At 37.7% G+C, this 23,376-nt stretch overlaps 1 protein-coding gene across 1 annotated transcript in view; it reads left to right on the forward strand.

Moving 5' to 3' along the window:
* Positions 1-23,376, forward strand: part of LOC102827375 (C-type lectin domain family 2 member D-like) — a 40,036-nt gene that overhangs the window by 6,219 nt on the left and 10,441 nt on the right. Inside the window, exon 2 of the mRNA XM_006875480.1 lies at positions 5,241-5,292. Within this exon, the coding sequence (XP_006875542.1) occupies positions 5,241-5,292 (52 nt within the window). The remainder of the gene's footprint in view (positions 1-5,240; positions 5,293-23,376) is intronic.

Genomic DNA, 23,376 nt, shown 5'->3' on the forward strand with positions numbered 1-23,376 from the left:
ATCCTCCTTATTCACTGTCCAGCTTTCACATCCATATGAGTCCAAAGGACTAGGACTCTCTAATAGTGAATTGTCTCATCCCTTCATTGTCTCCCTCCTCACTATGTTGTTGACCTGGCCACTAGAACTCTTAGTGCTTTGCTGCACTTTCCTCTTCCTTATCCAGCTCCTTATTCTGCTCATCTTGCTTTACTCTGGATCTGCTCACCCAGTATCTCTGTCTCAATGGAGAGTCTATGACGCTAGCTTCTCCTCACTCATGTATGCTGCCATCAGTGTCTCCAAATGGCCTGATGCAGTGCAGCATGTGATCCAGTTCCATCTCTCTCCTTATTTCTCTTCCCAAAACAATTTTTGATCAAATTCTTTATCTTCTTTTAGGGGCTCAGAGTTCCAGGATTGTCACCTGTATATGTTTCACTCGGTAATTCAGGTCTTTGTTGTAGATGGTTTGGGTGAAGTGTGTCACCAAGACACATCTGTCTCCAACCCCTCAAAGTGTTTCTTTCCTTTTGTTTCTTTCCAGGTATTCTCTTTGTCTTTGATTTTCTAGTATTTGATATCAATACATCTAGGTGAATTGTCTATTTTTTTTTGCTTTGGTATTTGACCTGTTGCTTGTCATTCTCTTTGATTTTTTGATCTGTGCTTTGTTATCTGTCATTAATTTGGGGAAATTATCAGTCAATTTTCTTCAAAAAATTTCTTCTATCCATTTCTTTCTCTTTGCTTTCTGACATTCCCATTACATGTATGTTATTCCTTTTGCAATTATCCATCAGTTTTTACCTATTCTGTTTCAGTGTTTTGTTCCTTTTTTCCTTTCTTGTTGTTTCTCGGTTTGTGAAGTTTCTATTGACATACCTTTAAGACGACTGATTCTTTCCTTGGCTGTGTCCATTAGGTCTACTGATGAGTCTGTCAATGGCATCCTTCATTTCTGTTACAATGTTTTTGATTTCTAGCATTTCCTTTTTTTTCTTTCTCAGAATTTCAATATCTCTGTTTACATTACCCATGTATTCTTGCACATTGTCCATATTCTCATTAGAAACCTTTGCGCATAATTTACAATTATTTTAAATGTATGATCTAATCATCCTAAAATCTGTCATATCTGAGTTTAGTTCTGTTGCTATTATGATTTTACACATTGTGTGGGGTTATTTGTTTGTTTTTTTGCCTAATAGCACGCTTCATAATTTTTGATAAAAACTATATATAATATATCAGATAAAAGGAAATGAGGTAAACAGATGTGAGGTTTCATATCTAGCAAGGAGTTAGGTTTTGTTTTCTGTTTGTGGTAGCTTTATGTGTCAGGTTAAAATGTACTTTGGTGTGCTTCTTATTTGCCTCTCCTGGTGTCTTTGTTATTGTTGTTGTTAGGCACCAGTGAGTCAGCTCCAACTTGTAGCTACTTTATGCACAAGAGAACAAAACAATGCCCAGTCCTGTGCCATCCTCACAATTGCCTTTAATTTTTCCCTAAATGCTTCTTAGATAGATTCTGAGCCTTGCTGTTCTTTTCACCTCTAATCTTCTCTTAGACCCTTATATGGAAAAAAAGGCAGCCTCAGGATTGGAAGAAGACTCATTTACAACCTATGGTGTCCACATGACACTACCTTGCTTGCTGAAAGAGATGAAGACATGAAGTACTTACTAATTACAATCAAAGATACAGCATTTAATATGGATTACCTCGCAACATAAAGGTTTGAAAAGAAAAAAAAAAATCCTCAAAACTGGACAAATAAATAACATGATAAATTTAGGAAAATACTGAAATTGTTAATGATTTTATCTTACTCAGATCTACAATCAATGCTCATCAAAGAAGCAATCAGGAGATCAAATGACGCATTCTATTAGGCCAAAGTACTCCAAAAATCCTTTTTAATGTGTTAAAAAGCAAATATGTCACTTTAAGGAATAAGGTGTGTCTGACCCAAGCTATGGTATTTTCAGTCACCTCATTTGCATGTGAAAACTGGGCAATGAATAAGGAAAACAGAAGAAAAATTGATGACTTTGAGTTATTGTGTTGACAAAGAATATTGAATATACCATAGATTGATAGAAGGACAAACAAATCTGTATTGAAAGAAGTAGAGCCAACATGTTCCTTAGATGTGATGATAGCGAGGCTTGTCTCACATGCTTTGAACATGCTATCAGGGGAAACCAGTTCCTGGAAAAGGACATCATGCTTGGTAAAAGAGAGGGTCAGTGATAAAGAGGAAATCCCTCAACAAGATGTCTGATAGTTACTGTAGCAATGGCTTCAAGCATAGCAACGATTGTGAGTATGGTGCAGGACCAGAGAGCAATTCATAATAGAGTCATTGTGGGTCAGAACTGTCTCAACAATACGTAACAACTGTAGCAGCAACATCTGATCTGGGACCTGAGGTGGTTTCTCCATCTGTTGTTGTTGTTGTTGTTGTTGTTGTTGTTGTTGTTGTTAGGTACCATAAAGTTGCTATTTACTCATTGTGACCCTATGCACAACAGAATGAAACACTGCCCAGTCCTGGGCCAACTTCAAAATCATTGCTAAGTTGGAACCCATTGATGCTACCACTTTGCCAAACCATCTCGTTGGGGGTCTTCCTCTTTTTCTTTGGCCCTCCACCTTACTAAACATGATATCCTTCTCCAGCCACTGGCCCCTCCTGACAATATGTCCAAAGTATGACAGATAAAGTTTGGCCATCCTGGCCTCCAAGGAACACTCAGGCTGCACTTCTTCCAAAATAGATCTGTTTGTTCTTTTGGCAGCCCATGGCACTTTCAATATTCTCCTCCAACACCAAAACTCAAATGCATCAATTCTTTCTACGGTCTTCCTTATTCACTGTCCAGCTTTCACATGCATATGAGGTTATTGAAAATACCATGGCTTGAGTCAGGCGCACCTTAGTCCTCAAGCTGACATCTTTGCTCTTAAACACTTTAAAAAGGTCTTATGCAGAAGATTTTCCTAATGCAATACATCATTTGATTTCTTGACTGCTGCTTCCATGAGGGTTAATGGTTGACCCAAGAAGAATGAAGTCCTTGACAACTTCAGTCTTTTCTCAATTGATAAGAATGTTGTTTATTGGTCCAGTGGTGAGGAATTTTGTTTTCTTTACATTGAGATGCAATCCATACTGAAAGCTGTACTCATTGATCTTCATCAGTAAATGTTTTAAGTCTTCTTCACTTTGAGCAAGCAAGGTTGTATCATCTGCATATTGCAGGTTGTTAATGAGTCTTCCTCCAATCCTGATGCCACGTTTTTCTTCACAGAACCCAGCTTCTCGAATTATTGGCTCAGAACTCCGGTAGCGTAGTGGTTACAAATCGGACTGTGAACCACAAGGTCAGTAGTTCGAAGCTACCAGCTGCTCCGTGGGAGAAAGGTGAGGCTTTCTGCTCCCGTAAAGATTTACAGCCTTAGAAATCCTGTTCAGGGTCGCTATGGGTCGGAACCGACTCAACGGCACTTAACAACAACATACAGGTAGAATCAGTATGGTGAAAGAATACAACCATGTTTCACATCCTTCTTCATTTTGAAACATTCAGTGTTCACATGTTCTGTTCGAACAACTGCCTCTTGGTCTGGGTACAAATTCTTCATGAACACAATTAAGTGTTCCGGAACATGCATACTTCGCAATGCTGTCCATAGCTTGTCATGATCCACACAATCGAAAACCTTTTCATAGTCAATAAAGCACAGGTAAACATCTTTCTGATATTCTCTGCTTTCCGCCAAGATCCATCAGACATCAGCAATGATATCCCTCATTCCACAGCCTCTTCTGAGTCTGGCTTTAACCTCTGGAAGTTCTCTGTCAATGTATGATTGTAGCCATTTCTGTATTACTTTTAGCAAAACTTTACTCACATGGGATATCAAAGATACCATCCAATGATTTCCACATCCTGTTGGGTCATCTCTCTTTGGAAGAAATTCAAATCTCTTCCAATCAGTCAGCCAGACAGTTGTCTTCCAAATTTCTTGGCATAGATGAGTGAGTGCATCCTGTGCTGCCTCACTTTCTTGAATCATTTTAATTTTTATTCCATCAATTCCAGGTGCCTTGTTCTTTGCCAATTCCTTCAATGCACCTTGGATGCCTTCCTTCAATATAATTGGCTCTTGATCATATGCTACCTCTTGAAATGGTTGAACATGAACCATTTCCTTTTGGTACAGTGACTCTGTATATTCCTTCCATCTTCTCTTGATGCTTTTCTGCATCATTCAATAATTTTCCCAGAGAATCTTTCAATAACGAAAGTCGAGGCTTGAATTTTTTTTTTTGTTTCCCCCAGCTTGAGAAATGCTGAATGTGTTCATTCTTTTTGGTTTTCTGATCCAAGATTTTTGCACATTTTGTTGTAATATTTGGCTTTATCTTCTTGAGTGGATCTTTGAAATTTTCTGTTCAGCTCTTGGACCTCCTCATTTCTTCCATTTGCTTTAGCATCTCTACACTGGAGAACAAGTTTCAGTGTCTCTTCTGACATCCATTTTGACCTTTTCCTTTTTTATTGTCTTCTTAATGACTTTTTACTTTCTTCATATATGATGTTCTTGATGTCATCCAGCAGCTCTTCTGGTCTCCAGTCTTTAGTGTCTAATGTATCAAATCTGTTCTTCAGATGATCTCTAAACTCAGGTGGAGTTTATACTAAAAATACAGAGTTCCCCTATCTGCCCCTGGCCTTGTTTTGGCTGATATATGGAGATTTTCCACCGTCTCTTTCCACAGATGTAGTGTATAGTTGTCTTTTATGTTGTTTGTGTATAGTTGTCTTTTATGTTGTTTGAAAAAGGTATTTGCAATTCTCTCTCTGTCATACTATATTTTTCTGTGTCTTCCAGGTAAACAGTTCTGTGTCTCCAGGTACTGTTCAGAGAAGTAGTTTGCCCTATGACCAAATTCTCTGATGGATCTAAGAATTCTTGATTTTAAGTTTTCAGTTTTTTTGTGTGTGTGAATGGAAGTGACAACTTTTAAGCTCTTAACATGTCATATTGGAAATGAGAAGTTTTATTCTAATTAAATTCTCTATTATAAAGCTCTAGATTATGTTATTTTTGTGTGTTGTTTAAATTGTTTAAATAATCATGCTTTCATTGAAATTAGAAAATATTATCTTAAGGTCTCTGAAGTCTCTTTGTACATGAGAATATATTCATGACTAGTGTAAAACTACCTTTTGTTTTCTTTTTATAGATTTTCAGTAACAGAACCCCAACAACCTATGCAGAACATGAAATGCGACAAAGTATCTCTATCTGAGATCAGAGCAGAAAAGTGTAACAAAACCTATCAATGGATTTGTGAATTTCAATAAATTCTGTAGAAAATCAGGCTTCATTTTTGTTACTGAAAGACCCCTACTGTTGTTTGAGTACCTATCTCAGAAAAGTCCAGAGGATTTTATGTTTCCTAGAAGAGTGTATGCATTCATTTGTGATGGATGTGTATAACCCTGCTTCTCAGAGGTACAGGAAAATCAATAGAAGACTTAAATGTTATCGAAAATGAGAAGATTGAATGAATATTTTGTTTTCATCTGAAATTTCAATGCTACTATCCAATCATCATAGTATGCTTTTTTCCTGTTTATAAAACTTCAATTTTCTCTATCTTGTCTATATGTCTCTTAATCGATAGCATTTGCTAATATCATCCGTTCTTACACTTTTCATTATTAAATACAAAACAGTGCAGATCAAATACATATCTTTTGTCAAGATCTCTTCCTGATTACCAGGACTATATATTAGATTGCCTCTTTACATTTCAAATCTCAAAAGCACTTCAAACTCAACACATAAAAATAACTCATTTGCTTTCAAAAGAAGAGTCAGTTTTATCATCTTGCTTCAGATGTTTAACAAACTGTACTTCTTCTTTTCTTTCTCCTCTCAAATGTAGACATCCAATTTCTTTTTAGCATGTGTCTCCAGTGCTTCCTGGACTTTGGTGAGAGAAAGGTTACCAAGATTCCCATGCCTAGATGCAGCCATACCCTCTTGAACAAGGCGGGTAATATAAAAAAGTCCTTTGCAGATATCCGACGCCAGGAGATAGTTGGAATAGGCTATTGATGCCCATGTCATTTAATTAACAGACGTTATCTGGAGATGAGCAATTCTTCCTCTAAAGTCATCTGAGATGAGAAAGTGACTAATTTACAATTGAGAGAGACTCTGTCCTCCTGCGGATATCCTGAACTTCAACAATAATCAAATCATGTCATGAAACCACTATGAAGCCCTCTGCCATTCTCAGATAGATGATAAGAGAACTTCTTCACTCTAACTCTGACCTGCCTAATTTGTTCCTCTTGGAAGGCAATATTATATTCTATTTTGAAAATTCCCACCTTTTCAGGTGTTTCTCTGTGCTTAAATAATAGCTGCATCTTTGAGAGAAGGATACAAGAAAAAAAAAGAGAGAGAGTGAGAGAAGCAATATCTTCTAAGGAGTTGGCCTGGAATTCCATAAATTGTGTGATATTTTTCACAAATGTTAGCAAAATTGGATTTCTTTGTAGAGGGTATAGTAGCAGAAGGAGGAGTCTGACCCAACACAAAATTAGGTGACGGATTTGATGATCCATATGCTACTCATTTAAAAGCGTTCATATTGTGTCCACATTAAAAAGTCACTGGAAGCACAATGACCACCGAGAACTTATGCTCCAGTGTAGAGTTCTAGGACTGCATCCAGAACTATGTGACAGTTACAAAAATTACTTCTGGGTTGGGGGAAGCACAACGACAGGAATGTAACCTCCACTGCTCATCCTAGTTGACCCCTCCAGCCTTTCTGGGGATTCTAGATTCCTCCACATTTCTCTGGGCTTTTTTTACTTTAAGTTTAGTTCAACCTATCTATATATTCCACCTGTAAGTTAGATATTAACTGATTCCCCTTTATCCCTTGTAAATATCTTCTTGAAATTCACTTTATACTTCCAGTTTCCTCTGTTCTCAACCCAAACTTCCACACATAATCTGTTTTGCCTGACTTCATTCCACAAACTGAACTCAACCCCCCTCTAAACTTCCATTTTACAAAAGAAATTAGTGAACAGCATGGTGGTTGTGGTGATGGTTGTATTGAGTTGGCTCTTACATATGAGAGAATGAAACGTGGTCCACGATCCTTGGTAAGCTTGGGCCCATTGTTGCAACCATTGTGTCAGTCTCTCATTGAGAGGTTTCTGTTTTTCATTAACCTTCTTCTTGTTGTTGCTCAGTGTCGTGGAGTTGGTTCCAATTCATAGCTACTCTGCATAGAGTTTCCAAGGCTGTAAATCTGCGCAGGAACAAAAAGTTCCTTTCTTTTTAGATTAGAAAAGTCTAATCTTTCACCTGTGAAGTGTCTAGTGCTTATCCTACAGAGCTCCCATGCTCCCATTAGCCCTCTACTCTACCAGAAATGATGTTTTCCAGGGACTGGTCCTTCCTGGTGGTCTATTCAAAATAAGCAAGATAAATTCTATCCATCCTCTCATATAAGGAGCATTTTGTCTTACTCTCTCTAGGACAAGGATACTTCCACAATGAATAGTTCCTTGGTTTTCCCGATATACTTTCTACCTTTTCATGAAAATAGGTTTTACCTTCTCAATACTTGCTTTTTCAGAATTTGAATAAAATATATCAGTAATTGCATTTAATGCAAATAGAAAAAATACCTCCATGAAAAACAAAATTGCCAGATTGTCTTCATAAAACAGGAAAAAAACAAAAAACAAACCTTCCTCAACAACACATAGAGTAATCAGAAAAATAATTAGTTATCATGCAACAATTTTGAAAGCATAGTTAATAAGCAGGTCCTGCCTGCTGTGAGTTAAAGCGCCACACTGCAAAGCCATTTGAACTGCAAGGTTGGCAGTTAAAGCTCACCAGCTGTTCCTTGGAAACCTATACAGGGTTGCTATGGGTTGGAACTGACTCAACAACACTTAACAACAACAACTAACAGATAGAAAAGTACAGTAACCGTGGTTTTACAATGTACCTAATGGGGAAATATTTCAGGTATCTCTAGACTGACTTGCTCAAATTCTGTCCAGGAACCAAAACAAGCAGTGCAGATTTTCTCCTGCAGATGGAACCACTAAACAAAGGAACTCTTAGAAAGGGATCATTAGAAACTTTCCCTTATGCTGTCTCTATAGTCTCCTCAAACACTGGATCAACTATGAATATTAACATCAGTAACTGACTTCCCTGATATGGCTTACAGATGACAAAGGAAGAATTTTATAAAGCAATGAGCAGACATCATATAAGAAGTTTAGAGAATGAGTCAAAGGCACTTAACTTTCATTTGTTTTGTTTTTTTTAAATCCTGGCACCATCAGAAGCTATCTCCAGGGAAGCTGAAGTATAGAAACATAAATTTGACCTGTTCTTGGGCCCAGGAACCTGACACTATAGTCCCTGGGGCTTACAGAAAAAAATGGGAGAGGTTTTACATATGAGGAGGGCTAAGGTATGGAGGGAGAGGGGCCAAGGTCCTGCAGCAGGCAAGCTGTGGGTGGATAATTCCGGAAACAAATGTGTCTCAGAAACTGTGAGAACTGGATATAAGAGGATTCATAGTGAAGCGCAGACAGTGCAATACAGGCACAGCAGTAAACCAACACAACATTGTGTTCCACTTTCTCCTCACTCATGGACATCACCATGTTGCTATTCAATGTATTTATTATTTTGGAATCTTGGTATGGCTCTGTTGGATAAGCATTGGACTGCTAACCACAAGGTCAGCAGTTCAAAACCACTAGACACTCCTTGAAAATCCTATATAGGGTCTCTACGAGTACAAACTAAATGGATGGCATGTAGCAGCAATATTTGCCATTTTACTGGCACATGACATTCATTTGAGTGATAATCAACATTTTATATGAGCATTATATTTGGGGGTATATTAGTTATTGCTAATTTTTTGCTACTATAAACAAATTTGAAATGAAAACCAAAATGGCTATCCATTATGAGCTTGCTAATTTATCAACTGCATATTTTCTAATAATAGAAAGCATTTCACTTAAATGCCTCTTAGAAGAAAATTGATTTGACCTTATAAATAGATCACATTTATAAACCTGTAGAATTTTTTAAAGTCTTAAGATTAGCAATAGGATGTGACTCTATGATTTATTATTATTTGTGAATTCACAATCTCAAGTAGTGTATATATACTGAACATATGTTTTTTAAAAGGGTATATAAATAAATGAAAATGAGGAATGGGTCACACTGTTACAGAATCTTATAAATAATTGTTCAGTAGTAATGCCAATTTTATGTTAAAAGACTATCAGTTGAATATAGTATATCATATACCTAGTGTAGAAGCCCAATGGAACAATGATTAAACACTAAATACTAACAGAAAGTCAGGAGTTCAAAATCATCAGCAGGTCTGTGGGAGAAAAGACTTGGTGATCTGCTTCCAGAAAGAAAACAAATCTCCTTGGGACAATTCTATTCTGTCAGTTTAGGGTCATTATTAGTTAGAACCACCATTCATCTGTCCATTTGTCATATTGTGGTGGGTTGCATGTTGCTATGAAGCTGGAAATGATGCCACAGGTATTTTAAGTACCAGCAGGGTCATTCATGATGAACAGGTTTAAGCAGAGCTTCCAGATTGAGACAGACAAAGAAGAAGGAGAGGCTCATTACTTTTGAGTGTTTATTCACGGGAAACCTTATGAATAGCTGTGGAACACTGTCAGATATAGTGCCAGAAGATGGAAACATAATAGATAGCAGCTGAGTTTTATCAGATATAGTGCCAGAAGACGAACCCCTCAGGTTGGAAGACACTAAAAATACAACTGGGGAAGAGCTGCCTGTTCAAAGTAGTGTTGAGCATAATGATGTGAATGGAACGAAGTTTTCAATACCTTCATTTGATGATGGGGCACAACTCAAAATGAGAGACAGCTTTGAGCATCCGTTGATAATCAGAACATAGAATGTACAAATTATGGAACAAGGAAAACTGTAAGTTTTCAAAAATGAAATACATAAAAGTTAATATTCTATATATTAGTGAGCTGAAATGAACTGGTATTGGTCATTTTGAGTCAGACCATCATAGAGGAAGAAAGTAAAAGATCACTAAAAAGAAAGAAAAGACCAAAATAGATGTCAGAAGAGACTTGGAAACTTATTCTTGAGCAGAGAGAAGCTAAAGCGAATGGAAGAAATGAGAAAGTAAAAGAGCTGAACAGAAAATTTCAAAGGACAACTTAAGAAGACAAAGACAAATATTATAATGAAATGTGTAAAGCCCTGAAGTGAGAAAGCCAACAGGGAAGAACATGATCAGCATTTCTCAGGTTGAAAGAATCGAAGAAAAAAATCAAACCTCAACTTGAAATATTGAAAGACTCCATGGGCAAGATCTTCAATGATGCAGACAGCATCACAGAGTCACTGTACCAAAAGTAAATGGTTGATGTTCAAGCATTTCAAGAGGTTCAAGCATTTCATAATCAAGAAACAGTGTTACTGAAAGAAGTTCAAGCTGCATTGAAGGCCTTGGCCAAAAACAAAGCTCCAAGAATTGATGTCATACAAATTGAAACCTTCCAACAAACTGATGCAGCACTGGAGACACTCACTCATCCATTCCTGGAAATTTGGAAGACAGCTACCTGGCCAACCAGTTGGAATATATCGATATTTGTGCCCATTCCAAGGAGAGGTGGCCCAAATGGAATAAAGAAACATCAGAAAATATCATTATTATCACAAGCAAGTAAAATTTTGCTGAAAATCATTAACAAATGGCTGTATATCAGTTTGAAGACAAAAGTGTGCCTGACCCAAATCATGGCAATTTCAATTGCTTCATATGCATGTGTAAGTTGGACATTGAATATGAAAAAGACCACAGAAGAATTAATGCTTTTGAAGTATGGTGTTGGAGAATGTTACAAGTACCATAGACAGTGAAAATAACAGATAAATTTGTCTTGTAAGAAGTACAGCTAGATTGCTCCTTAGAAACCAGGATAGTGAGACTTCCTCACTCATACTTTGGACAGGTTATCAGGAGGGACCTGTCCCTGGAGAAGGACATCATTCTTGGTAAAATGAAGGGGCAGTGACAAAGAGGAAGACTCCCAACGTGATGAATTGACTCAGTGGCAGCAACAATGGTCTCAAATGTAACAATAATTATGAGGATTGCAACAGACAGGGTAGTGTTTTGTTCTGTAGTACACAGGGTCTCTATGAGTCTACTCTATGGTACCTAAAAACAACAGCCACTTACTAGATGTGAGACTTAATAAAATGTGCTATTTCTCCAGGAGGTTCATTTTCTTCTTTAAAATGGGATCAACAACAATAAAGTAAGGTGTTAGGAGTGTTAGGGACTGTAGTTATCCAAGAAATGAGCCTTGGTAGTGTAGAGTTACACGTTGGACTGCTAACCAAAAGATCATCAGTTTGAGCCTGCCAGCCACTCCTGCACAGATAGATTAGGTTTTCTGTTCCTATAAAGATTTACAGCCTTGGAAATCCTAAACAGGGTTGCTATGAGTTGGAGCTAACTCTACAACACACCACTACCACCAGATACCTTAGGAAGACATAGAAAATAGGTACTTTTTTAAAAAGCCCCTATATGCTTGAAAATCCATAATTGTAAGCCAAATATGGACCTAGACTGCCCCTGGTGTACCACTTGTGCTAGAATTGTTGTTGTTGTTAAGTGCCGTCGAGTCGGTTCCGACCCATAGCGACCCTGTACAGGGTTTCCGAGGGTGTAAATCTTTACGGGAGTAGAAAGCCTCATCTTTCTCCCGCGGAGCGGCTGGTAGTGCTCCATAAATTCCATACAAGAAACATGTACACACATTAACATACACATATACAGACAGACACACATACACACTCTTTTATACCTTTTTTAAATATTGTTGTTGTTGTTAAGTGCCGTCGAGTCGGGTCCAACCCATAGCGACCCTGTACAGGGTTTCCGAGGGTGTAAATCCTTAAGGGAGTAGAAAGCCTCATCTTTCTCCCGCGGAGCAGCTGGTAGTTTCGAACCGCTGACCTTAAGGTTCGCAGCCCGATTCGTAACCACTACGCTACCAGAGCTATATTAGCCCTCAAACTTAACAACGGTGGTGGTAGTGGTGGTGGTTGTGGTGATGGTGTGCCTTTGAGTCAGTTCTGACTCATAGCAACCCTGTATAGGGTTTCTGAGGTTGTAAATCTTTACAGAAGCAGAAAGTGTCATCTTTCTCCAGTACAGCCACTGGTGAACTCAAACTGCCAATCTAGTTGTTCCCAGTTCTGTGCTTATCCTATGGAGCCACTTCGCTCCCTGAACTTAACAAATTGTTGTTGTTGTTAAGTGCCTTTGAGTCAGTTCCGACTCATAGCTACCCTGTATAGAGTATAGCAATCATTAAAGATTATTTTAATTCTGCATGAATAAACAGGATATAGGCTCTTAGTCAAATAAAAGTGTTTTCTTTGTTCTAATATATCTCTCCCATCAGCTGTATGTAACACATTAACAGATAATAAGCACTATGCGCAATACTGCAATGCTACAAATAAAGTAGGCATTGTTGTGAAGTTCTATCAAGTCAGTTCCAACTCACAGTGACACTGCATAGGATTTCTCAGGAGTGGTTGGTGCATTTAATCCCAGACTAGTGCTTATTCTACAGCACCATACCAGGATTCCAAAGTAGGCTGGGAAATAAATTAATTAATAGAAAAGAATAAAGCCTTATTCTCCAGGTGTTAAGGGACACCAGTTACCTCTGGTTCTCAATTCTTGATGGGGGTTGGAAGGGGATGGACTCTTCCCTGAGTGCTCTACATCCTAGGGGTAATGGCTGCTCCTTAGAGCTGCTATTCCTGTATTCTTTACAAGTCTCTTTAGATTTTTTTAACCAGTCCCCCATTACCAGTATATTTGTTAGTATTTTTATTTGTAATATTTTTATTACTAACAATTATTTATATTAAAATTTTCCAGATGAAATTGCTTGATGATTTCAGTCTCCTGATTAGACCCTGATTGGTACGGACATATAATGAATTCAAATAGAATCTTACTTGAATCATTTTGCTTACCTGCAATTTCCCTAGAATGTCCCTCTAATTCAATGGTATGCAAACATTTTAGTAAGTAAAGGAATCCTGGCTTCAGACAAAATCCTTCCATATGGAATTTCAATAAATAAAACAATCGAAAACCAGAGATAATGTGACTTAAGTAGTGTTGGATGACAGGATGCCTGATGTATATTACCTTCCCACCCCACCCCCTTTCCCCCTTACAAAAGATCGAAACAATTTGGAAAACAGAGCTCTGGGTCACCCTTAGCAATAATGAAGTGAAAGAGCTGTCCTGACTTTATAAATTGTCATTATTATAGTCGTTATACATAGTGTACACTGGGTTCATAACCAGTTCCTGTTTCATTAAAGAAATAACATCCTTTTAAACAGATTCAATTACTCAGTAATGGAGTTATAGAGTATAATGGCAGGAATTTTTAAACCACTGAAGGAAATACCCATATTTCTTCTAAATTAGCAGATATTTATACTCTGATATCAAGATTGAGGAAGAGAAAACTAACATGTTTTGTGCGGCTGACTATGAAACTGCAACTGTTTATCTGGGAAATCCCGTTTTCCTACTGACAGAAACTTCTTCTTTCACAGAGGACTGTTCCTTCACTAGAAGACATATGTTCTTAACTGAGTCTTCTGTCTGAAACATCACCACCCCAAATCTTGTATCCCTGCACTTCAACATAATTCTAGCCATCTTTCAGTTTAAAGAATGATCAAGTATGAACTAAAGGAGCTCTGGTAGCGTAGTGGTTACGAATCGGGCTGCGAACCGGAAGGTCAGCAGTTCGAAACTACCAGCTGCTCCGCGGGAGAAAGATGAGGCGATCTGCTCCCGTAAAGATTTACAGCCTCGGAAACCCTATTCAGGGTCGCTATGGGTCGAAACCAACTCGACGGCACTTAACAACAACAACAACAACAAAGTATGAACTATATTCTGGGCGTCTGCATTTTACAGAATTTTTATAAGGGGGACTACATCCTGCCAAGTACCATCAATATTCTTAAAGAAAGTGAAATAAAACTAGTTATTGAATTTCATAATTACTTCCTTTCCAGATAGTGTGAAATATACATGCGTTTCAAAATGAGGGTGTGGAGAACTGAGGCTGTATGAACAGACAGTGCAGGCTCAGTGTTCTGGAAGTATTTTTATGTGAGGAGAAAAGTATAAAATGAAGGAATATTGTCAGCACAAAATAAGGTAACATTCTCCTGAGCCTTCCACATAACTGCTGTATTTTGAAAATAAGAAAAGAAACTAGATTTCATTTTCTCTTTTTTAGCATGCTTAATGCTTATGTGAAAAGAAATCATCCTAAAACAAAACAAAAAACACCTCTCCCCAATACTCAATTGCAATAGGTTTTTATAAAATAATTTTGATACTATGCATTGCTTATAATTAATATGAAATCTTACAATTAAAAGAGCATGCTTTTCTCAGTACAGGAAAAATTGAACCAAAACATAAAAATCCACTTGAGTTGATGAGTTAAGAATGTGATTAAACAGAGTTCACAAACTCAAACAGCTATAAAGGTCAAGGAGGTGATATCAGTGCATAAGAGGGCTTAGTGAGGACTGTGGTAAACTAAAGGGCACATGCTCTATGTAAGTGGTTCCTAACTCTGGCAGGCCACAAATTAGATACATATGAACTATCATTCTCACATTATGATGCAATGTCAAAAGACTTTACAAAGACTTGTTAAGGACTTCATTTTGCTTGGATCCACAGGTAAACCCAGACATATATGCTTTAAAAGCAAAATGTTTCTATTGCAACCAGGTTTGAGGACCACTGTCCTCTTCCACTTCAGCCATCAGCTCCCATTAATAGTTGCTAAGATGGATTATGGACCCGATACTGACAGATATTCCAGTATTTCAAGCAATGGAACTTTGTGTGGGACAGCTTTTGATTTCAAATGTCATCAATTATTGCAAAATTATTTTAAAGACATCATTTGGGGGGAGGGGAAAGAAAAGAAAAGCTAAGTACAAAGGCTGAATTCATAACTTTTGTGACCAATTTCTAACTTTTGCAACCATGGAGATGACACCGCCTCTGTGAGAAAGAACTGAAGATTTAATGAAAATTAAAAACTAACCAACTTGAAAAGATCAAAAGGAAGATGAGACAAGAAATAATGTAAATAGAATAAAAAGTACCAATTAGAGTAGAAATATGCTGCAAGTAATGATCTAACTATGAAAAGAAAGTAAAAGATAATAATGTCAACTATTAATCTAAAAATTAATTATAAATTTACAAATGTCATATCATAAAATTAATATATTAATGTATTTGTAAAATTTAATTACTCTATGAATTTCATACAATGAAAATTAAATTCCAAAGTGAATTTTTGAGGACTTGATAAAAACATAATCCTAAAGTATGTCTGGAAAATTATTTTACTAAAATATTTTTTAAAAAAACAGGATGAAAAAACAATAGCACCAAATTAGCGCTTGTTCCATAGATGAGAAACACTGACACCAGAAAAACAGACCAAACGTTCTTAATACCTAGGAGAACTGAAAAAACAAACAAACAAACATTTAAACTAAACAATTTGCATGAGTTGGAGTCTTGAGCTGTGTTGGCCACACGGTTAAAAGGAGTGATGAATGTCTTTTAACAAGACTTTGCTTTGAGTGACTTGTTTCATTCCATGCATAAAAATAGAAATTATTCATTTCAGCTTGTCTTCATCTATCTTAAAATTTTATCAGACTTTATATGAAGTTATTCTATCCTCATAAATTCAGAACTTCACCATCGCACTTCATAAAACTGGTAACAGATACATATTTCCTTTTTAATAATAAATAGCACTTTATTATTAACATTTTGGAATGGGCACACACACATAGTGTTGAAAGAAGTACAGCCAGAATGTTCCTTCAAAGCAAGGATGACCAGACTTTACCTCTCATGCTTTGGACAGGTTACCAGGAGGGATCAGTCCCCGGAAAAGGACATTGTGCTTGGTAAAGCGGAGGGTTAGTGAAAAACGGGAAGATCCCCAATGAGCTGGATTGTCACAGTGGCCGTGGCAATGGGCTCAAAAGTAGCAATGATTGTGAGGTTGGCGCAGGACAAGTCAGTGTTTCCTTCTTTTGTGCATAAGATCTCTATGAGTTGGTACCAACTAGATGATACCTAACAACAACAACAATTAACATATTAACATTGTACGGTTTGGGGCTTATTTTATACAACTTATTAGTACTTTTTATTTGATAAAAAATATCAGGCAGCTTCAAAAAGTTTGTGGAAAAATTGAATTAAAAGATAATTGATCATGACTAATTGCTACTGTCACAACTGTCAAAGTAGAAGTTTTGTAACAAAAAGGGGTAGTTAATCTTACAGTCCAGGAACAGAAGACCCTAAGACTGTCATGGGATAAGAGCATGAGCAGAATGTGGGTCCCTATCCAGAGAAGCAGAGACACCAGAGATGAAGGCAGAGATGAGGACACAGAGAGATAGAGCAGCCGAAGACTCTACATTCATGGAAAGAGAAAGGCTGTGTGCTGGTGGCCAGGAGGCAGGCTTGCAGAATGTGACCTTTGGTTATTTAAATGATTATATGTTCATAAGTGTTTTTGTGTACACCTGTCCTTCCCCCGCCACCAAAAAAAAAAAAAAAAATACAGTGGGAATAAAAGCAAATACTGTTGAATGATGAAACTCTGAGGAGACTGGAATCATTGCAGTGAAACAAGTGCAAAACCAATGTTCTTCCATGTAAACTATCACTTAATTCATGACAAAAACTTATTTTAAAAAATGTCATGGTGTAATGTATAAATTCATACAGCCAATAAATACCAAAATTAGTATACAAAAAAGAGAGAAAAAGATAATTAAGCTTGCACAAATATTTTGAAGTCCCCTGGTAGAATCTTTTTCAAATTAATTAAGGTGTCTCTTTAAGAGATTACTTACTGAAAACTTATTCATGACCTAACTTATTTAGTAAAAGCATGCTTCAAAATGTACAAAATACGCTATGCTAACCTCATTATTTTGCTTTGTTCCTGAGACTTAGCCTAAGTGGATAGCAATGATGATATGACTATCTCCTTCTTGAACATTAAGAATTTTAAATTTTATTAATAAGAGTCTATTCCAAAATTTTTTTCAGAAAAAGTTAAGAAATTTTATAACATGCAACAGTAATATTAGGAAACAGATAACTCCTAAAAAATAAGGACAACATTGAATGTATTTTTTTCAGAAACTTTGAAGAATTTTTTAGGTTTCAGTCTGCATACCACAGTTTTGACCTCAACTTTGAAGATTCTAGGAAAAGAGGAAGTTATAAACCAAGAAATACCATCTTCTTATTCTCTTGTGCAAGGCCATTGTCTTACAAAGCCACTGTGCTCTCTCTCATAAGTTAGAAGCATTAAAATAACTGATTATTTCCTTTAGTAAAAAGCAATGATTACACATGGTGAGTAAAAAAAATGGGATGCAATTGAAGTGTGCGAATCTACCTACTCCAATATTGTATAATATATTTCTCATCAACAGCAGTTAAAATGCTCCAAACACAGTGTTAATGGCAAGACAGTGGTGAGCAGAAGCTTACAGAACACCAGTCTTCCCTTTCCTTTGACATATATAGAAAAGAATTCACAGCATTCATGTCTTCATCAAGCACTGATTTTAGCACTTTGCCATGGGGCAATCACTTTGTTATGGGTCAGTTACAATCTCTTCTGATAGATATGAAAAAAAAGTATGATTCAACATGCAAATTTTACACGATTATGCAGTACCTAAATAATAGCACAAAAATGAGATTTATGTGCAAGGTTATTAACTCTACCTGATATTTTGTTTCTTTTCAATGGAGGCAGCACTTCAGCTGCGTAGATAAATATAGATGGTAATACCAGGCAGAGATAACAGCCTGGATGGATGCAAGAGTGTTTGTATTTGGTTTATACACAAACCTGAAATAACAGTGATCTACATGTGGTGCTAGAGGATATGCACTGGACTGCTAACTGCAAGGTCAGTGATTCAAAGCCACCAACTCACTCCTCAGAAACCCTATGCAAGGCTGCTATCAACTGGAACTGATTTCATGGAGCTTAACAACATCACGATAAATGGAGAAAAGATTGAAGTAGTCAAAGACTTCATTTTTCTCAGATCCACCATCAACACTCATGGAAGTAGCGGTCAAGAAATCAAATGATGTATTGCATTAGGCAAATCTGCTACACAAGACCTCTTTGAAGTATAGAAGAGCAAAGACATCAGTTTGAGGACTAAGGTGCGCCTGACCTAAGCTGTGGTGTTTTCAATAACCTCATATGCATATAAAAGTTGGACAGTGAAAAAGAAAGACATAGAAGAATTGATGCATTTGAGCTATGGTGTTACAGGAGAATATTAAAAGTACCATGGAGTACCAAAAGAACAAACCAATCTGTGTTGGAAAAAGTACAGTCAAAATGTCCCTAGCAGCCAAGATGGCCAGATTTTGTCTCTCATACTTGGCTGTATTGTCAGGAGTGACTGGTCCCTGAAGAAAGATATCATGTTTGGTAAAATGGAGGACTGGAGAAACAGGAAATCTCTAAATGAGATGGATTGGCATAGTGGCAGCAGTGATGGGCTCAAGTGTATTAAGAGTTGTGAGGTTGGCGCAGGTCTGGCAGTTGTTTGTCGTATTGTACATAGCATCACTATGAGTCAGTACAACTCAATGGCACCTAACAACAACAACAATTTACTTGATCAGTGTTTTCTAATAAACATATTTCCAGAAAATGTATGTGCTGCAAACATATCCATGAATGTGGTGGAGAATACAGGTGGAAAAATTCTGAAAACTTCTTGGATATTACCACATTGAGGGCTCAGGACCATAGTCTTGGGGGGTCACTACAGTCAGTGGGTATTCTCCGTGTTCTACTTTCTGTTTTGGTGAGTGGTGACTGGGATCTTAAAATCTCATGAACAGCCATCTATTTATTGATCTCTCCGTGCTTAGAGGAAAGAGGAATGATGAAGGCTGAGAGTGCTTGGAAAAAAATTATCTAATGGACTAGTGGACCACACAAACATTAGTTTCCATGACCCTGAGACCAAAATAATTAGATGGTGCCTATAGCGTAGTGTATGATTGTAGCCGTTTCTGTATTACCTTTAGCAAAACTTTACTCGCTTGAGATATCAAAGAGATTGTCCAATGATTTCTGCAATCTGTCGGATCACCTCTCTTTGGAATGGGCCCAAATATTGATCTCTTCCAATCAGTCAGCCAGATAGTTGTCTTCCAAATATCTTGGCAGAGATGAGTGAGTGTCTCATGTGCTGCCTCACTTTCTTGAAAGATTTCCATTTTTAGTCCATCAATTCCTGGTGCCTTGTTCTTTGCCAATTCTTTCAATGCACTTTGGACTTCAAGAGATCAGACGGTGTATTGCATTGGGCAAATCTGCTGCACAGGAACTTTTTAAAGTATTGAAGAGCAGAGATGTCAGCTTGAGGACTAAGGAGCGCCTGACCCAAGCCATGCTATTTTCAATAACCTCATATGGATGCAAAAGCTGGACAGTGAATAAGGAAGATCGTAGAATAATTGATGCCTTTGAGTTGTGGTGTTGGAGGAGAATACTAAAAGTGCCATGAACTGTCAAAAGAACCAATAGATCTGTTTTGGAAGAAGTGCAGCCAGAGTGCTCCTTGGAGGCCAGGATGGCTAAGCTTCGTCTCTCCTACTTTGGACACATTGTCAGGAGGGAACAGTCGCTGGAGAAAGATGTCATGCTGGGCAAGGTGGAGGGTCAGAGAAAAAGAGGAAGACCCCTAACGAGATAGATGGACCAGGTGGCATCATTGATGGACTCAAGTGTGGCAGCGGTAGTGAGGTTGGCCCAGGATCGGACATTATTTCGTTCTGTTGTGCATGCGGTCACTATGAGTCGGTTCCCACTCGATGGCACCTGACAACAACAACATAGCGTAGTGGTTACAAATCGGGCTGCGAACCTTAAGGTCAGCAGTTTGAAACTACCAGGTGTTCTGTAGGAGAACGATGAGGTTTTCTGCTCCCATGAAGATTTACAGCCTCAGAAATCCTGTACAGGGTCGCTATGAGTTGGAACCAACTCCACGACACATAACCACCACATATAATACTACCATCTGCTCTTAGAAGTATCACATTAGAAAATTTAGGATACAATGGGAAAAATGTGGAACAAATCTCAAAATCATATAAAAGACCAGGCTTACTGGTCAGATAAAGACTGGTGGAATCCCAAGACTATGAGCCTTGGTCAACCTTCCGGTCTGGAAATGAACTCACCCCCATGGATCAATCAGCCAAGTAATAAATAGCTATAGAGACAGGGAGAGCAACAGCAACAGTAAGGTCACCCATAGGATAATCAATCATTGGAGAGCAAATGGGCAGCATCTGCCTAAGGAGAAAATTCAGAAGCATTTGGAAAGAAGGAGGAATGGAAAAGGAAAACACAGGAAAATGATACAGGTGATGTTACACTGAGAGGTTGCAACCACTGAGATGGGATGAAATGCATGATTTATTGAATGTTAAACTGATTATCTGTTTTATAAACCTTCACTAAACTCACAATAAACGTAAAAAAAAAAAAAAAAGAGTATGTGATGGTTCAAGTTTTGTGTCAATACATAGTAAGCTAAGGTTAGAAAATCAACAGCTCCAAAATTTCATTCCTGAATTCAAGTTTTTGTGATGTGATGATGTGACTGTGTAGTTCCTCTCACCAGAAGTAAAGCATACTTCCCATTCCTTGACTCAGTGGTCAATTATGAGGTAAGTCTCAGCCAATGGGATGTTACTAGTAACTTAAAAAGTACCTGAGTTATCGGGTTTGTTCTGTTATTTTTCTGAAGAATCCATAAGAAGAACTTCCAAGTTAGCTGTTACCTATTCATCTTGGACCTCAGTACAACGCACTTTCAAGGTAACAAGCAGAACCAGACTCACGACTTGAGACGAAGCCACGTGGAGTGATTTTTTTTTTCCTAATCACCATAAAGACTGGTAAGTGAGAATAAATGCTGTTGTTAGCCAGAGTTTGGGGTACAGCTTGTAATATAGCATTAATGCAGCAATAGCTAAATTTATTTAAAAATATCATATAAACTTTTATTAGTCACTGGAATAATTTGCACTATCGGTCAAGATTTGAAAAATGTAATATAGCTTATAATTACAGCTTTCTCTCTCTTCCTATCATACACACACGTACACAACAACCTGTTTGGCTCCTAAAAACCAGTGTTGTGGAAATAGGAACTAATATTTATATTAAGTACATTTCAGCCTCCCAACGTTAAGAGAAATCTATACCACATAACACAACTTTAAAAACTGTCAATCCATTACTTTCCTGTTCTGTTTACTTCTCAAGCAGGTAACTGTGAAATGTAGGCTTCTATGTGTTCGACATTACGTGTATCAAATGATATCACTCATTGTAATCATTTTAGCACAATGCCAATAGCACAACATATTTTTGTTGAAGTCGAGGCTGGTTTTCTCACCACGGTCACATGATGCACCTGGACCAAGAGACACAGAATAGAGTAGAGTGGTTAAACGAACAGACCAAGCTAATAGCCAAGCTCTGCCACTTACTAGGTGTGCTACTTTAAGACAATTACTTAATCTGAGTGTCTTGGTTGTATTACCTATAAGGGGCACTGGTGGTGTAGAGGTTAAAGCACATGGCTGCCAAAGTAAAGGTCAGTGGTTGGAACCTACCGGCTATTCTAGGGGAGAAAGATTTGTCAATCTGCTACCATAAAGATTCCAAGTCTTGGAAATGTATAGCCTAGTTCTACTATGTCGAATATGAAAATTAGAGATAATAATAGCTCCTACTTATGAAGTCCTGGTGTGGCGCTATAGAATCAGCACTAGACTGCTAGCCACAAGGTTGGTGTTTCAAACCCACGAGCTGCTCCTTGGAAACCATATTCAGGGAGCTCTGGTAGCGTAGTGGTTATGAATCAGGCTGCTAACCTCAGGGTCAGCAGTTAGAAACTATCAGCGGTTCTGCAGGAGAAAGTTGAGACTTTCTGCTCCTATAAAGATTTACAGCTTGGGAAACTCTGTACAGGGTTGCTATAAGTCACATAACCACCACCACATGAGTCAGAATTGACTTGATAGTACTTATCAACAACAACAACTTGATAATATTACTGTCAGTTTAAATGGAATCATCCAAGTTAAAAACCTAGAACTGAATCTAACATATTACTCCCCACCCCATCCCCCCAAAAAAACATTGCTGTCACATATAGGACAAAGTAGAACTGTCTAGTAGGATTTCTAAGACTGCAAGTATTTATATAAACAGTTGCGGTATCTTTGTTCTGGGGAACAGCTAGTGGGTTCAAATCACCAACCTTTTTTAAATGACTGACTGTTAATTTATGTTATTAATTAACACCCAATCACTTATCCACTGCACTAGCAGGGCTTTGTAACTCTGTAAGCATAAAATAAATGTTAGGCATCATTTTTTCCTATTATTGTCATTAGTATGTCTATGGGGGTGCTGTGCCGTGGAGTCGGTTCTGACTCATAGCGACCCTGTACGGGGTTTCTGAGGCTGTAAATCTTTATGGGAGCAGAAAGCCTCATCTTTCTCCCATAGAATGGCTGGTAGTTTCAAACTGCTGACCTTGAGGTTAGCAGCCTGACTCATAACCACTGTGCTATCGGAGTTCCTTTTATTTTGTTTTGTATATAAATATATAAAACGTGAACAAATTTGTGAACTTTTCACTGAGGCCTAGGTTGCTACTTTATAATGAAATCATCTTGATTCGAATCTGTGAGTAGAATTCATACAGATTAAAATTAACTAAGGATTTTAGTAAGTCAGCATGATGATGTGGATACCAAATTTGCTGACATCATCAGCCAATGATCCTTAGTCCCCTTATATGGAATCAAGATTCAAAAGAATTACTTCAAGAGCAGAGAGCAGGACCCGACCTTAAGAAGCAGTGATGCCTGAGATGAAGGCAGAGACGACGACTTGGAGAGATGGAGCAGCTGGGGACTTTAGACCCAGAGAGGGAGAGGGGCTGTGTGTGTAGGGGAGGGGGAGCAGTCTTGTAGGGTATACTCTTTGGTTGGTTGATGATGCACGGAGGGGATTGTAACCATG

Source organism: Chrysochloris asiatica, unplaced genomic scaffold (genome assembly GCF_000296735.1).
Source record: "Chrysochloris asiatica unplaced genomic scaffold, ChrAsi1.0 scaffold00328, whole genome shotgun sequence".
Taxonomy (NCBI): Eukaryota; Metazoa; Chordata; class Mammalia; order Afrosoricida; family Chrysochloridae; genus Chrysochloris; species Chrysochloris asiatica.